Source organism: Cajanus cajan, chromosome 5 (genome assembly GCF_000230855.2).
Source record: "Cajanus cajan strain Asha chromosome 5, NIPB_CcT2T_4, whole genome shotgun sequence".
Classification (NCBI taxonomy): domain Eukaryota; kingdom Viridiplantae; phylum Streptophyta; class Magnoliopsida; order Fabales; family Fabaceae; genus Cajanus; species Cajanus cajan.
Genome location: NC_138521.1, coordinates 38,958,634 through 38,974,652, shown reverse-complemented (window position 1 = coordinate 38,974,652; position 16,019 = coordinate 38,958,634). Strand labels below are relative to the sequence as shown.

Sequence of the window (16,019 nt, the reverse complement as noted above, 5' to 3'; positions counted from 1 at the left end):
AAGGCCCCCAAGGTGCCCCCATTATAGGGACCCAATTCCTCTCATCGTAGGTCGATGGAAAGCTCCAACGCACCGTCGGACTCAAGTTCATGGTTATCACCTTGAGTGATGTTTTCCGACAACGGTCTACGGGCACCTATAGACCCATTCGACAACCGGCCGTACTAACATCCACTCCCTATGGTTAATCACTCATGCCCCCGGGTATAGAGGGAACTGTTGTGTGCAAAGGTTTGTGTGCAGTTTTTATTTCAAACAATTGCGTAAATTTAAAAATACAACAGTTATTAAAGCCATATAGATAAACATGTTATCATACAAGTGAGGGGTAATGAAGTAATTTTAACTATTATTTGTTAAAAATAATCTGTCACTAAATGGGACTGACTCTCGAAGCTTCCCCAGTGAAGTCGCCATCTGTCGCCACCGGCCCAAACGGGCCTCGGCGGTCGCGAAGACGGTCGAGCTCGCTTTTATTTTAGTTTTGAAAATGTATTGGATTATTGGAACGACTTGTTCTCAAACTGAGACCTTGCCGATCTTATCCAATTTATTTATTAAAATGTCTCACCAATCCATATTAATCCCAAGCGGGACCCTCCATGGATTAGTGGTTTTCGTAAAAGGAGGGTTCGTGGAGTCGCCACCAATGTTTTACTCAAAACATTGGAAAAAGGGATAAGGCAATTGATTTTATAAATCAACTTTGGCCATTACAACCAGAGTTGGGTAAGGGAGTCGGTTACGCGTGGGGAAGGTGTTAGCACCCCACAGCGCCCCTTTCGGGTTCCCTATGACAGATTATTTTCTAAAATAACAACGTAAAATTACTAAATTACCCCTATTTATTATAAGCGATTATAAATTAACTATCTACATGATGACAGTTTAAATATGCACACAGAAAGCAGTAAAAGGAAGGATTTAAGAAGAAACCTCTTGAAGCGTGCTTTTATATATTGAGTAAAACTGGGAAGCTTTTTGGCGTTCCCTCGCTCTACAAGCTCGCTTGCTCCTTCCTAAAACTTTTAACTATGGAAATCCGGAGGATTTCCCTTCGACTAGGTTCGATCCTCAAGCAAAATGGCTCGGGGCTCAAGAACTTTGTCGGATCAACTCTCCGAGTGATTTCTAGGGCAGAACACTGCTCAAAAACCCCAGAATACTCAAGGAGAGGGTTGAAACTATCTCCAAAAGTGTGGAATGACGTCCAATTGACGTCATATTTATAGGGAATAGGCGCAATACGGCCTACAGAAGCAATACGGCCGTATTGAATTTTTTGAACTTCAATACGGCCGTATTGAGTTCAATACGGCCGTATTGAAATTCAGAAATTTCAATACGGCCGTATTAAGTTCAATACGGCTGTATTGAAGCTTCAATACGGCCGTATTGATTTCAGTACGGCCGTATTGAAGTTTCAGAAACTTCAATACGCCGTATTGAGTTCACGGCGGCCGTATTGAAGCTTCAATACGGCCGTATTAAGTTCGGTACGGCCGTATTGGGCTTCATTCCCTCCACTTCCTTATTTTGAGCTATTCTAAGACCTCTAGACCTACAGAGAACCCTCCTAGGGCCTTCCAGGAGTCCTTCTGGCTGATCTTCCTTCAGTCTTCGAGAGTCTTCAAGCTTTATTTCCGACCCGGACAATTTTAGGGGTCTACATTCCAGAGGGTTGTTTTTCTTAACTTTTCCTCGATAATCGATTATTACCAAGATAATCGATTATTCTAGAGGCATTTTCAAATTCCTCTTCCCAGATAATCAATTATTTCCCTAGATAATCGATTATTCCAGAAGCCTTTCAAATTCTTCTTACCACATAATCAATTATTTCCTAAATAATCGATTATTACAGAGGCTCTCAGAATTCTTCATCTCCCAGATAATCGATTATTACCCAAATAATCGATTATTATCATGGGCTCACTTGAAATAATCAATTATATTTTAAGATAATCGATTATTCCAGAGAAGTTTTGTTTCTTAGAAATTTAACCTTTCAAAACTACTCTAAGTCTAATTCACTTCTTGAACACTCTCTTTTATGCATCAACGTTTCATACTTATTTCACACAGTCATTACAATCACTCTCAAATCACAATCAATTCAAACAAGATTCATTGATTATCCCTAGTTCAATTCTTAATTGGTTAAATCTTTCCCTTGGTAGAGGTTTTGTAAATATGTCAGCTAATTGCTTACTAGTCTCAACAAACTCTACAACACAATCATTCCTTTGGACATGATCTCTCAAAAAGTGGTATCTTATCTCTATATGTTTTGTCCTAGAGTGCAAAATTGGGTTTTTGGTCAAATTTATTGCACTTGTATTGTAACATCTCAGAGGTATTTTATTTAGCTCAGTTCTATAATCTCTTAGTTGTTGCTTCATCCAAAGAATTTGAGCACAACAACTCCCAGCAACTATATACTCAGCCTCAGCTGTACTTGAAGCAACACAAGCTTGCTTTTTGCTATGCCATGAGACAAGTGCACTCCCTAGTAGTTGACAAGTTCCACTTGTACTTTTCCTATCAAGTCTACACGCAGCATAGTCTGAATTCGAGTACCCTATTAGACTTAGTGAGACTCCCTTTGGATACCACAAACCTACATTAGTTGTACCTTTCAGATATTCAAGAATTCTCTTCACTCTTCATGTGAGATTCTTTTGGATTAGCCTGAAATCTTTCACACAAGCACATAGCAAACATTATATCAGGCCTACTAGCTGTCAAATATAAGAGTGATCCAATGGTACCTCTATACTTTGAGTTATCAACAGCTATGCCTTTCTCATCCAAGTCAAGATTGCAAGTGTTGGATATTGGTTGTGGTAGCCTCCTTACACCCTTCCATACCAAAATTTTTCAGTAGTTCATTGCAATACTTGCTTTGACTTATGAAGATCCCATCACTCATTTGTTTGATTTGCAACCCCAAAAAGAATGTAAGCTCCCCCATCATTGACATTTCAAATTATCCTTGCATGGTTTTAGCAAATTCTTTGCATAAAGATACATTGGTAGATCCAAATACAGTATCATCCACATAGATTTGAACATACATTGTATCATTGTTAAACTTCTTGACAAACAATGTATTATCTACTTTCCCTCTTACATAGTCATTCTCAATCAAAAATTTGCTCAACCTGTCATACCATGATCTTGGAGCTTCCTTCAAGCCATAGAGTGCCTTTTTAAGTTTGTACACATGATTAGGATTTTTAAAATCCACAAAGCCTGGTGGTTGCTCCACATACACTTCCTCTTGTATCAACCCATTGAGGAAAACACTTTTCACATCCATTTGATAAAGCTTGAAATTCATTATAGAGGAATAAGCAAGAAGTAATATAATGGCTTCTATCCTTGCTACAGGGGCAAAAGTCTCATCATAGGCAATTCCCTCTTCTTGATTATACCCCTTAGCCACTAGCCTTGCCTTATTTCTTATAATAATTCCTGATTCATCAAACTTATTTCTAAAAACCCACTTGGTTCCTATAATTGGATAATCAGTTGGTAATGGCACTAAATCCCATACTTCATTTCTTTCAAACTGATTTAGTTCCTCTTGCATGGCCATTAACCAATTTTCATCTTTATTGCTTCATCAATACTCTTAGGTTCAACTTGTGACACAAAAGCCATAGTATTACATATATTCTTAATGACACTCCTAGTTGAAACTCTCTTACCAATATTTCCAATTATATTTTCCATTGATAAGTCCCTAGAAGTTTTCCATTCCTTGGGAAATTGTTCACTTGTATCCTTTTTGTTTTCATGTGATTCATTCTCTTTCGGCTTTTCATTAGTCTTACTCTCCAATAGAGGTTGATCAAACAAATCAGTAAAATCCTATATTTCAGTTTTCCTTGTCTCTTATTTGTTAGTCTCATCAAATACAACATGGACTGATTCTTCAACAACTAGAGTTCTCTTGTTATAGATTCTATAGGCTTTGCTATTTGTAGAATATCCTAGAAAGATTGCCTCATCAGCCTTTGCATCAAATTTTCCAAGTTGCTCTTTTCCATTATTTAGCACAAAGCACTTACACTCAAACACTCTAAAGTATGAAATGTTAGGCTTCCTTCCATTGTAAATTTCATAGGGTGTTTTCTTTAATATAGGCCGGATCAGAACTTTGTTTAACACATGACAAGCTGTGTTAATAGCATCAGCCCAAAAGTATTTTGGCAATTTTTCTCATTCAACATAGTCCTAGCTAGTTCTTCTAGAGACCTATTTTTCCTCTCAATAACCCCATTTTGTTGAGGTGTCCTAGGTGCTAAGAAATTATGGTTTATACCATGCTCCTCACAGAATTTTTGGAACAAAATGTTTTGGAACTCACCTCCATGGTCACTTCTTATAGAGGTAATGTTTGAATTCTTTTCATTTTGGACAAGCTTGGCAAATTTTCTAAAGGCATTAAAAGCATTATTTTTATTTGCAAGAAACATAACCCATGTGAATCTTGAGTAATCATCTACAATAACTAACCCATAGTAGTTTCCACCTAGACTTATGGTTCTTGAAGGACCAAACAAATCCATGTGAATTAATTGCAAAGGTCTAGTTGTGAAAATCTGATTTTTGCTTTTAAAGCTAGCTTTCACTTGCTTGCCCTTTTGACAAGCATCACATAGTTTGTCCTTACTAAACTTGAGTTTAGGTAATCCTACCACTAATTCCTTCCTACTTAGTTTATTTAAATGATCCATATGAATATGTGCAGCTCTCCTATGCCAAATCCAAATACTGTCTTCTTGGGTTATTAAGCACTTAGTGTTGGAAATTGCTATTGAATGTTCTAAGTCAAGCATATATATGTTATCAATTCTTTTTCCAATGAATCTGATTTCCTTTTTCTTTTTATCATATATCAAGCAACATGTATTATCAAATTCAATTTTAAAACCTCTATCACTAAGTTGACTTATGCTCAGCAAATTATGTTTCAGCCTATCAACAAGCAATACATTTTCAATCAATGTTTGAGAGGAGGAGTTACCAATATTACCAAGACCAAGAATTCTCCCTTTGTTGTTGTCACCATAGGTAACATACCCTTCATTATTCAATTTTAGACTTGAGAATTTTGAAGGATCTCCATTCATATGCCTTGAGCAGCCACTATCAAGATACCACAGTAAGTTCTTGGCCCTCAAGCATTCCTACAACAAAGATTCAGAGGAAAAATTTAGGTACCCATGTAAAGGGTCCTTGTAGGTTAGTTCTCAGCCTTTGGCTCTTTTGAATCCAAAACTTTTCTCCATTTAGAACTCCATATTTCCTAGAGTAGCAATTTCTTATTGTGTGACCTCTTTTAGAACAATAATAGCAAGTTGTTTGTCTAGAGAAATTGCTTTTAAATTTCATGAAATCTTGGTTTTTCTTAAAAACTCCTTTCTTTGACTTGAATGGCATGCTCATGCTTTGATTAAAACCAAGTCCACTCCTATCAAAAGTGTTTCTTTGTTTTCCTAAAAGAATATTTAAATTTGCATTTCCATTTGTGAACTTTGCAAGAGTGGATTTTAAATAAGCATTTTCTTTTTCAAAAGTCTTGCAATTTTCACAAACATCTTTTGAGGAGGAGGAGGTTTCACAATGAGCTTCACTAAAGTTGAAAACAGTTTGAATATTTTCATGCTCATGTTTCAAATTGATGAGGACATGGGCAAGGATTCAGGAGCACTCAAAGGACTTGGAGGACCAATGACTAGGGCAAGGACTAAAAGGGCCAAGGATGCTTTGCAACAAGTTGCGGCCCTTATTCTTGAAGAAATGCCCAATGATGAAGACAAGGCCAAGATGGTGAATTGTATCAAGGATTATGAAGCCTAATTACGCCATTTTCGTAGTGGGTGTTTTTTTAGTACTTGTAATTAGTAAATAAAGGCCTAAAACTCTTGTTAAAGTGGCTGCCAACTCTTGTTTGGGCTGCACCACTTATTGGGCTAGTTATTAGGCAAGTTGTTTTTAGTTAAATAAGGTCCAAAACCTTTGGGATGAATCAGCCATGAGGCATACCAAAGGGTGCACGAATTTAGCATGTGTTTGTTTTGCATTAGTGGTCATAATTGTTAGGCTTAGTGGAGTTCATTAATTGCCCCCTAATGGAGTTCATTAATTGCCCACTAATGTAAGTGAAAGGTCTTGGTTGTAAGCTATATAAGCTGCCCATTGGGATGAATAAGCACAGATCAGAATTTGAGTTTTATTAACTGAGAGTGATTCTCCAATTGTTCTTGAGTGATTCAAGAATTTGGGCATATCAAAGGATCATCCACAATTCTTTGTGTGAAGCCTTCCTTGGAAGAGTGATTCTTCCTCCATTCCTTTACCGTTTCCTTCCCTCCATTTCTTGCATCTAATTTCCTTACCCACATTCCAGAAATTAAGTCCAAGATTTTAACCCAAAAGATCCTTCCCTACATTCCAGAAATTAAGTCTAAGATTTTGAACCCAAAAGATCCTTTTTTCAACTCTGGTGCAATTAGGAATCATATCATTTGGTATCAAGAGCTCCGGTTTTTTGGGTTCATCCACATCATTTGCTGGAATTTCTTTGGGTAACATCCTTCCTTGTTATTTCTCATTACCATTGATATTACCTTAGTGTTCTTTCTTTATTTGCTGAACCATTGCAAAAATTAGGCCTTAATAGTGTTAAAAAATATTAAATAAAATAAAATTCGTGCATAATAATAAAAAAAAAAAAAAAAAGAAGAAAGAGTTGTGGCTGAATGGTTCATGTGTTTAGAACACTTGAAACTCAATCTTTAAGGTAATATTTTGGTTTGGTTGAAGGTTGTTACTAACTTATCTAAATTCCAGTTTTTGATTCCTAAATTTCCTTGTTTTTTTTGAATTTTTGGTGGCTGTTTTGTATTCCTTTTTTAAGCCTACCCTAAACCTTGCTTTTAACACAAAAAATTGTGGTTTGTTCTTTGTGTTGTCTACTTTTTTTGAATTGCTTTAAAAAAAATAATAATAAAAAAAAAAAAAGCCATTAAGAGTGACATACACGAGTGTTCATTTTACGAGTGTAAACAAGTGAGAAGAGTGGTGAGGTCCTATTTTCTTTGTGTTTGTTATTACTCTTGTTTTTAAAGTATGGCAGATGGAAATCATTTGGATGGAACACAAAGACTCCTGTTCGACGCTATTAATGCTCAAATGCAAAGATTATTGAGAGAAAACAATGAAGAGTTGTATGGAAGAATTGAGCGATTAGAGAATCGTGATCATCATGAAGAAGAAAGGAGAGGAAGAAATGGTGGTGCTCCTAGGCAAAACAGAATTGAAGGTGTTAAACTTAATGTTCCTCCATTTAAGGGGAAGAGTGATCCGGAAGCCTATGTGGAATGGGAACTCAAAATAGAACATATTTTCACTTGTAACAATTATGATGAAGAGCAAAAGGTGAAACTTGCAGCAGCGGAGTTCTTGGACTATGCACTTGTGTGGTGGAATAAGTTGAAAAGAGAAAGGTTGAGAAATGAAGAGCCTTTGGTGGAAACATGGGCTGAAATGAAAAGGCTCATGAGGAAACGTTATGTGCCGGCTAGCTATGCTAGAGATGTGAAATTTAAACTTCAAAAATTGTCACAAGGCACCAAAGGAGTTGAAGAGTATTACAAGGAATTGGACTTGCTCATAATGCAAGCCAATATTGAAGAAGATCCAGAACTAACCATGGCTCGTTTTATTAATGGCTTGAATAACGATATTCGTGATGTTGTTGAATTGCAGGAATTTGTTGAGGTAGAAGACTTGCTGCACAAATCCATTCAAGTGGAACAACAACTCAAAAGAAAAAGTGTGACCAAGAAGAGTTCTTCTAATTATAATTCCTATAGTTGGAAGGACAAAAATAAGAAGGAGGTGGCTGCCACTCCAAGCAATCTAGCATCTACTTCTCATGGAAAATCATCCTCTAAGTCCTTAGAACAGCCTCAAAAGAAGAGTAAAGACATAAAATGCTTTAAGTGTCAAGGCATGGGTCATTATGCCTATGAGTGTCCTACCAAAAGGACCATGGTTCTCAAGGAGAATGGAGATTACACTAGCCAATCTGATGTTAGTGAGGAAGAAGAAGGAGACATTGAGGAGGAAGAGGAGGCCCTTGAGGGAGATTTATTGATGATTAGGAGAATGATGGGTAGTCAAATGAGTCCTTTAGAAAGAAGCCAAAGGGAGAATATTTTCCACACAAGATGTTCCATCAATGGAAAGGTTTGCATGGTGATTATTGATGGAGAAGACTAGGAGAAGTGGACGTTGCTCTCCTCCTTGAATTCGCCAATGCTAGGATCTTCTTCAAAGAGATTGGATTCCACTAAGATGTACACTTAAGGAAGATTGATTCTCGGACTTGAGGTTCCTAAGCTATGGAGGGAAGTATCCAAGCTCAAGAAACAATGGACTACTCACTTCAAAGAGAAGGAAAGAATGGAACTCTCCTAGGGTTTTGAGGTGAGAAGCTAGAAGACTTTGAGGAAGAAACTCGGCCAATGGCTCTCAAATTTCAATATGAATCAAAGTGAGTACAAAATATGAGAGGAGGGAAACATATAGCATCCGAATTGGAGGAGCACACTTGGCGCCACATGATTGGTCACATGTTGGCGCCAAGATTTGAATTCAAATTCAAATTTGAATTCAAACCTTGTGTCACATGCTCATGACCGGTCATGTAGTGCTAAATGATAGATTAGGTTGAATTTAGAGTGAATTTAGGGTTGCATTTCGGTGTCACACTTGTGCAACCAAGGTGGTGCCAAAAGTGTGACCTAAATGCAACTTAAATTCATCCTAAATTTGACCTAATTTGTCCTAATTCAAATGAACTATTAAACCTCCTTAAACCCTAAACTAATGACCAAAATACAATGGTCTAATGAATACAATCAATAGGAAATATTACAAGGAAAATAATGAGCCCAATATTGGGTACCAAAAGCCCAAAGGCCCATGAAGCCCAAAACTAGGCCCAACTAGCCTAAACCCTAATCTATGGTCAAAATACAAGACCAACATGAAAATAGATTCCTAAACTAAGAAAGTACAATTAAACATGGTGTATATTCAATTAAGCCCAAGTAAGAAGCACCCTAGGCCCACCAAGCCCATCGGGCCCACTAAGCTCTGAAGCAGTCAAATCTTCAAGTAACCTCCTGGCCATAGCTCTAGTGGTTGGGCCTTTAGCCCATGCTCTTCCATCATTCCCTCCCTCTTGAGAAGGATTCGTCCTCAAATCTGAAGACTTCCTCATCATCGCTAGCACCTACAAAAGGTTTAAGATCACTGACATTAAAAGTGGTGCTGACTCCATATTCAGAGGGTAAATCAAGTCTATAGGCGTTATCATTGATACGCTGTAAGACCTGAAAGGGACCATCTCCTCTAGGACTGAGTTTAGACTTCCTTTGATTTGGAAAACGTTCTTTTCTTAAATGAAGCCAAACCCAATCACCTTCCTCGAAGATCATAGACTTCTTGCCTTTACTTCCTTGTTTTGCATATTTCTCATTTTGATTTTGAATATGAATTTTAATCCTTTCATGAAGTTTCTTAACAAAATCAGCCCTTGAAGCCCCTTCCTTATGAATGAAATGTTCAACATTAGGAAGAGGTATCAAGTCCAAAGGAGTTAAAGGATTAAACCCATAAACAGCCTCAAAAGGAGAAATATTGGTAGTTTTATGAACTACCCTATTGTAGGCAAATTCAATATGAGGTAAAAACTCATCCCAAGATTTGTGATTACCCTTTAGGACTGCCCTAAGCATAGTAGACAGAGATCTATTCACTACCTCAGTTTGGCCATCTGTTTGAGGATGACAAGTAGTTGAAAAGAGGAGTTTAGTTCCTAGTCTTGACCATAAGACACGCCAAAAATGGCTTAGAAACTTTGTATCTCTATCTGAAACTATAGTTTTAGGAAGCCCATGAAGTTTAACCACATCTCTAGAGAAGAGTTTTGCAATGTTGCTTGCATCATCTACTTTGTGGCATGGAATAAAATGAGCCATTTTACTAAAACGGTCCACTACCACAAAAATAGAATCCATTCCCCTTTGGGTTCTAGGTAAACCTAGCACAAAATCCATGCTAATATCTACCCAAGGAGAAGAAGCAACAGGCAAAGGTGTGTATGTTCCATGAGGCATTACTTTAGACTTAGCTTGTAAACAAGCTAAACATCTAAAACAATGCCTTTGGACATCTTTTCGCATATGGGGCCAATAAAATTTTTCTTTTAGCAAACTAAGGGTTTTATCAACACCAAAGTGCCCCATGAGCCCACCTTCATGACTCTCTTTAATTAATAGTTTCCTAATGGATCCTTGGGGTATACACAATCTTCCTTCTTTGTATAAATACCCCTCAGCCATATAGAAACCATCAAAAGCTTTTTGTTGACATTTTTTATAATTAACACCAAATTCAAGATCTTCTTCATACAATTCCCTAATATTATCAAATCCAAGAATTTGAGTTCCTAGAGACACAAGCAAGGTATGTCTCCTAGATAAAGCATCAGCTACAACATTTGATTTTCCTTTCTTGAATTTAATAATATATGGAAATTGTTCAAGAAACTCTAACCATTTGGCATGTATCTTATTTAATTTACCTTGACCTCTTAAATATTTAAGTGACTCGTGGTCACTATGGATGACAAACTCTTTGGACACAAGATAGTGCTCTGATACCAAAAATGATGGAGAAGACTAGGAGAAGTGGACGTTGCTCTCCTCCTTGAATTCGCCAATGCTAGGATCTTCTTCAAAGAGATTGGATTCCACTAAGATGTACACTTAAGGAAGATTGATTCTCGGACTTGAGGTTCCTAAGCTATGGAGGGAAGTATCCAAGCTCAAGAAACAATGGACTACTCACTTCAAAGAGAAGGAAAGAATGGAACTCTCCTAGGGTTTTGAGGTGAGAAGCTAGAAGACTTTGAGGAAGAAACTCGGCCAATGGCTCTCAAATTACAATATGATTCAAAATTGTTTAGGACGTTTTCTAGTATTCTTTTCTTTATATTTTAGGAAAAGCCTAGGGTACCATTTAGGGTATTTTAGGCAAGATATTGTAGTGTTTAAAAATTATTCTTTTCATTGTCTTAGTCATAGTGTTATTACATTCTTAGGTTTTACTTCTAGGTTATGCTTAGGAGAGGAGCCTATTTCTACTTTTAGGGAGTCTAATTTTGATGGTTTATTTTTTCTTAGGCTAGATATAAGGACTCCTCTTAGGATCCATAATCCATTTTCTCATCATAAACATGTCACCTCTTATACATGGTTTGTTGTGTATGTAGGTGATGTTTCTTATTCCATGCATCCTCGTGATTTGAGGACAAATCCTTTTCAAGAGGGAGGGGATGATGGAATCATGCCTAGGAAGGCAAGAGGTGACATATTGAAGGAGCCAAGAGGAGTTGGCTAGACATGAAGGTTTGGGCCAGTCAGGGCCCAATGGGCCTGATGGGCCTGGGAAGGCCCAAGTTGAACTTTTCATGGGCCATATTTTGTTATAGCTATTTTCATATGTTTTGTATACATCATGTTAGTATAGGTATCATATATTTTGGTCTTGTATTTTGGACCACATAGAGTAGCATTTTAGGTTTTAGGCTTGTTGGGCCTAGTTTTGGGCTTCATGGGCCTTTGGGCTTTTGGTACCCAATATTGGGCTCATTTTCATTCTTGTAATTTTTCCTTTCCATTGTATTTGTTTGACCATTGTATTTAGGTCATTAGATTAGGAATATACAAGAATTACTTAAATAGGTAAAATAGGTTAAACTAGGTTTAATTTGGAAGTCATTTAAGTTACATTTGAGTCACATGTTTAGCACCATGGGTGGCTGAACATGTGCCACTCAAATTAACCCTAAATAACTCTCAAATCAAACCTAAATGCATCTAGGCACCTAAATTTTCGGACTAGCACATGGGAGCCAAAATTTGAATTCAAATTTCAAGTTTGAATTCAAATTTTGGGCGCCACATGTAGCCTTGGATTTAGGCGCCCAAAGTTGCACACTTGGAACCCTACTTAAGTGATTCTTCCACTCTTTGTATTCACTTTTGAGAATAATGAAATTTGAGAGCTTATTCAGCCAAATTTCGTTCAAGAGTCACCATGAGAGAAAGCTTCACCTTAGGAAACCTTCTAGGATTTCCTCCTCTTTGAAGTGAGCTTTCCCTTGCACCTTAAGCTTGGATGCTTCCATCCAAGGCTTAAGCCTTCTTCCTATCCGAGAATCTCCTCCATCTAGTGTTCATCACGTTGGTTTCTATTTCCTTGAAGAAGATCCATGCATAAGGAGAGCAAAGGAGAAGAACATTCATCACTCCTCCTTACCATTTCCATCAGCTAATGTGGCTAGTGCTAGATTAGTGTCAAAGCTAAATTTAGACACTAAACCACATCCTAGGCCATATAAACTTCAGTGGCTTAGTGAGGATGGAGAGGTGCAAGTGAGGCAGCAAGTAGAAGTGGATATTTCCATTGGAAAATACAAAGATAAGGTGCTATGTGATATACTTCCAATGGAGGCCAGCCACATACTTTTGGGAAGGCCTTGGCAATTTGACACTAAAGCCGTCCATGATGGCTATTCCAATAAGATCTCTTTTGTGCACCAAAATAAAAAGATTGTCCTCAAGCCTTTGAGTCCTAAAGAGGTGTGTGAGGATCAAATGAGGATGAGAGAAAAGATTTCTTTGGAGAGAAAAGAAAGTGATCTTGAGAAAAAGAGTGAACAAAAACTTGAGAAAAAAAAAAGTGGAAAGAAAAGGAGCGAAACACTTGAGAGAAAAGAGAGTCTTTTGGCAACAAAGGGTGAGGTGAAGAGGTTGTTCCTTGCTAAACAACCCCTTTATCTAATGTATTGCAAAAATCAGATTTTAAACACTAACACTTTTGATGAATTGGAAATACCTTCTAGTGTTAAATCTCTTTTGCAGGAATTTCATGACGTTTTTCCATCAAGTGTACCAAGTGGATTACCACCTTTGAGGGGAATTGAACACCAAATTGATCTCATTCCAGGAGCTTCCTTACCCAATAGGCCAGCTTATAGGAGCAATCCACAAGAAACGCAAGAAATTCAAAAGCAAGTGGATGAACTCATGACCAAAGGATGGGTAAGAGATAGCATGAGTCCTTGTGCTGTTCCGGTAATTTTGGTCCCTAAAAAAGATGGGACATGGAGAATGTGTTCTGATTGTAGGGCTCTAAATAACATCACCATAAAATATAGGCACCCAATTCCTAGACTTGATGATTTGCTTGATGAATTGCATGGTGCAAGTATTTTCTCTAAAATTGATTTGAAAAGTGGATATAATCAAATTAGAATTAGAGAGGGTGATGAATGGAAAACTGCTTTTAAAACAAAATATGGTTTGTATGAGTGGTTGGTTATGCCTTTTGGCTTAACTAATGCACCAAGTACTTTTATGAGATTGATGAACCATGTTTTGAGGGAATTTATTGGCAAATTTGTTGTGGTATATTTTGATGATATTCTTGTCTATAGCACTTCTCTTGAATTGCATGTGGAACATTTGAAATCTGTTTTGAAGGTGCTTAAGGAAGAACAATTGTTTGCCAATCTTGAAAAATGTGTGTTTTGTACTGATCATGTTGTATTCCTTGGTTTTGTTGTAAGTTCTAAAGGAGTACAAGTAGATGAGGAAAAGGTTAAGGCCATCCAAGAATGGCCCACACCTAAATCCGTGAGTGAAGTGAGAAGTTTCCATGGTTTGGCAAGTTTTTATAGGAGGTTTGTTAAGGACTTTAGCACCTTGGCAGCACCTCTTAATGAAGTAGTAAAGAAACATGTGGTTTTTAAGTGGGGAGGGAAACAAGAGGAAGCCTTTGTTGCTCTTAAGCAAAGGCTAACCAATGCTCCCATTCTTGCCTTACCAAACTTTGCTAAATCTTTTGAAATTGAATGTGATGCTTCCAATGTTGGGATTGGGGCTGTGTTGTTACAAGAAGGCCATCCAATTGCTTATTTTAGTGAGAAGTTAAGTGAAGCTGCCCTTAATTTTTCCACTTATGATAAGGAATTGTATGCCTTGGTAAGAGCTTTGAAAACATGGCAACACTACCTTTTTCCCAAAGAGTTTGTAATACATAGTGACCATGAGTCCCTAAGGTATTTGAAGGGACAAGGCAAGCTTAACAAGAGGCATGCCAAGTGGGTGGAGTTTTTGGAACAATTTCCCTATGTCATAAAACATAAAAGGGGAAAAGGGAACATTGTGGCTGATGCTTTATCAAGGAGACATATATTGCTTTCCACTCTTGAAACTAAATTGCTTGGATTTGAATCTTTGAAAGAAATGTATGCTTCTGATGAAACTTTTGGTGAAATATATGCTGCATGTGAGAAACTATCTCAATATGGGTATTTTAAGCACAATGGGTTTTTATTTAAAGAAAACAAATTGTGTGTGCCTACATGTTCCATTAGAGAATTGCTTGTTAGTGAATCACATGGTGGTGGTTTGATGGGGCACTTTGGGATTAAAAAGACTTTGGAAATTTTACAAGAACATTTCTTTTGGCCTCATATGAAACGTGATGTGCAAAAATTTTGTGAACATTGTGTTGTGTGCAAAATGGCTAAATCTAAATCATTGCCACATGGATTGTATACTCCTTTGCCTACTCCTGAATATCCTTGGATTGACATATCTATGGACTTTGTTTTGGGACTGCCTAGAACAAAGAATGGCAAAGATTCTATTTTTGTGGTTGTTGACAGGTTTTCAAAAATGGCACATTTCATACCTTGCAAAAAGGTAGATGATGCGTGTCATGTGGCTGATTTGTTTTTCAAAGAAGTTGTGAGGCTTCATGGTGTGCCAAGGAGTATTGTAAGTGATAGGGATGCTAAATTCCTTAGTCATTTTTGGAGGACTTTGTGGGGCAAGTTAGGTACTAAATTATTATTTTCAACAACTTGTCACCCACAAACCGATGGACAAACTGAGGTAGTCAATAGAACTTTAGGGACCTTGCTTAGGACTATTTTAAAAAAGAATATTAAGTCCTGGGATAAAGAAGGGCAGGCCAAAGCGGACTATGTGAAGGGCAGGCCAAAGCGGACTAACATTTCTGTTTTTAAGCATAAAGAAGGGCAGGCCAAAGCGGACTATGTGAAGAAGTTACACGAACGTGTGAAGGCTCAAATTGAGAAGAAAAATGAGAGCTACGCGAAACATGCTAACAAAGGGCGAAAGAAAGTTGTGTTCCAACCTGGTGATTGGGTTTGGGTACACATGAGGAAGGAAAGATTTCCGGAACAAAGGAAATCAAAGCTTTTGCCAAGAGGGGATGGTCCATTTCAAGTACTAGAAAGAATAAATGACAATGCTTACAAGATTGAATTGCCCGGTGAGTACAATGTTAGTTCCACTTTCAATGTTTCTGATTTATCTCTCTTTGATGTAGATGATGGAGACTTTGATTTGAGGACAAATTCTTCTCAAGAGGGAGGGAATGATGAGGACATGGGCAAGGATTTAGGAGCACTCAAAGGACTTGGAGGACCAATGACTAGGGCAAGGACTAAAAGGGCCAAGGATGCTTTGCAACAAGTTGCGGCCCTTATTCTTGAAGAAATGCCCAATGATGAAGACAAGGCCAAGATGGTGAATTGTATCAAGGATTATGAAGCCTAATTACGCCATTTTCGTAGTGGGTGTTTTTTTAGTACTTGTAATTAGTAAATAAAGGCCTAAAACTCTTGTTAAAGTGGCTGCCAACTCTTGTTTGGGCTGCACCACTTATTGGGCTAGTTATTAGGCAAGTTGTTTTTAGTTAAATAAGGTCCAAAACCTTTGGGATGAATCAGCCATGAGGCATACCAAAGGGTGCACGAATTTAGCATGTGTTTGTTTTGCATTAGTGGTCATAATTGTTAGGCTTAGTGGAGTTCATTAATTGCCCACTAATGG

General features: G+C 37.6%; 1 protein-coding gene across 1 annotated transcript; it reads left to right on the top strand.

The window, feature by feature from the left end:
- The first annotated feature begins 5,742 nt into the window (after window positions 1-5,742).
- Window positions 5,743-15,534, top strand: LOC145957987 (uncharacterized). Its single transcript, XM_083074432.1, has 8 exons — window positions 5,743-5,848; window positions 7,151-8,265; window positions 12,498-12,731; window positions 13,014-13,226; window positions 13,635-14,212; window positions 14,825-14,936; window positions 15,102-15,467; window positions 15,514-15,534. The coding sequence occupies exons 1-8, from the start codon at window positions 5,743-5,745 to the stop codon at window positions 15,532-15,534; spliced, it is 2,745 nt and encodes a 914-aa protein (XP_082930558.1).
- The last annotated feature ends 485 nt before the right edge of the window (window positions 15,535-16,019 follow it).

Bases quoted from the DNA above. Each gene is read 5' to 3' on its own strand.
- LOC145957987 (XM_083074432.1), top strand. From the start codon at position 5,743: ATGACTAGGGCAAGGACTAAAAGGGCCAAGGATGCTTTGCAACAAGTT. The intron at 8,266-12,497 runs GTTTGCATGGTG...TATAAACTTCAG, and splicing joins GATGTTCCATCAATGGAAAG to TGGCTTAGTGAGGATGGAGA. The intron at 14,937-15,101 runs GTAAGTGATAGG...ATTTTAAAAAAG, and splicing joins ATGGTGTGCCAAGGAGTATT to AATATTAAGTCCTGGGATAA.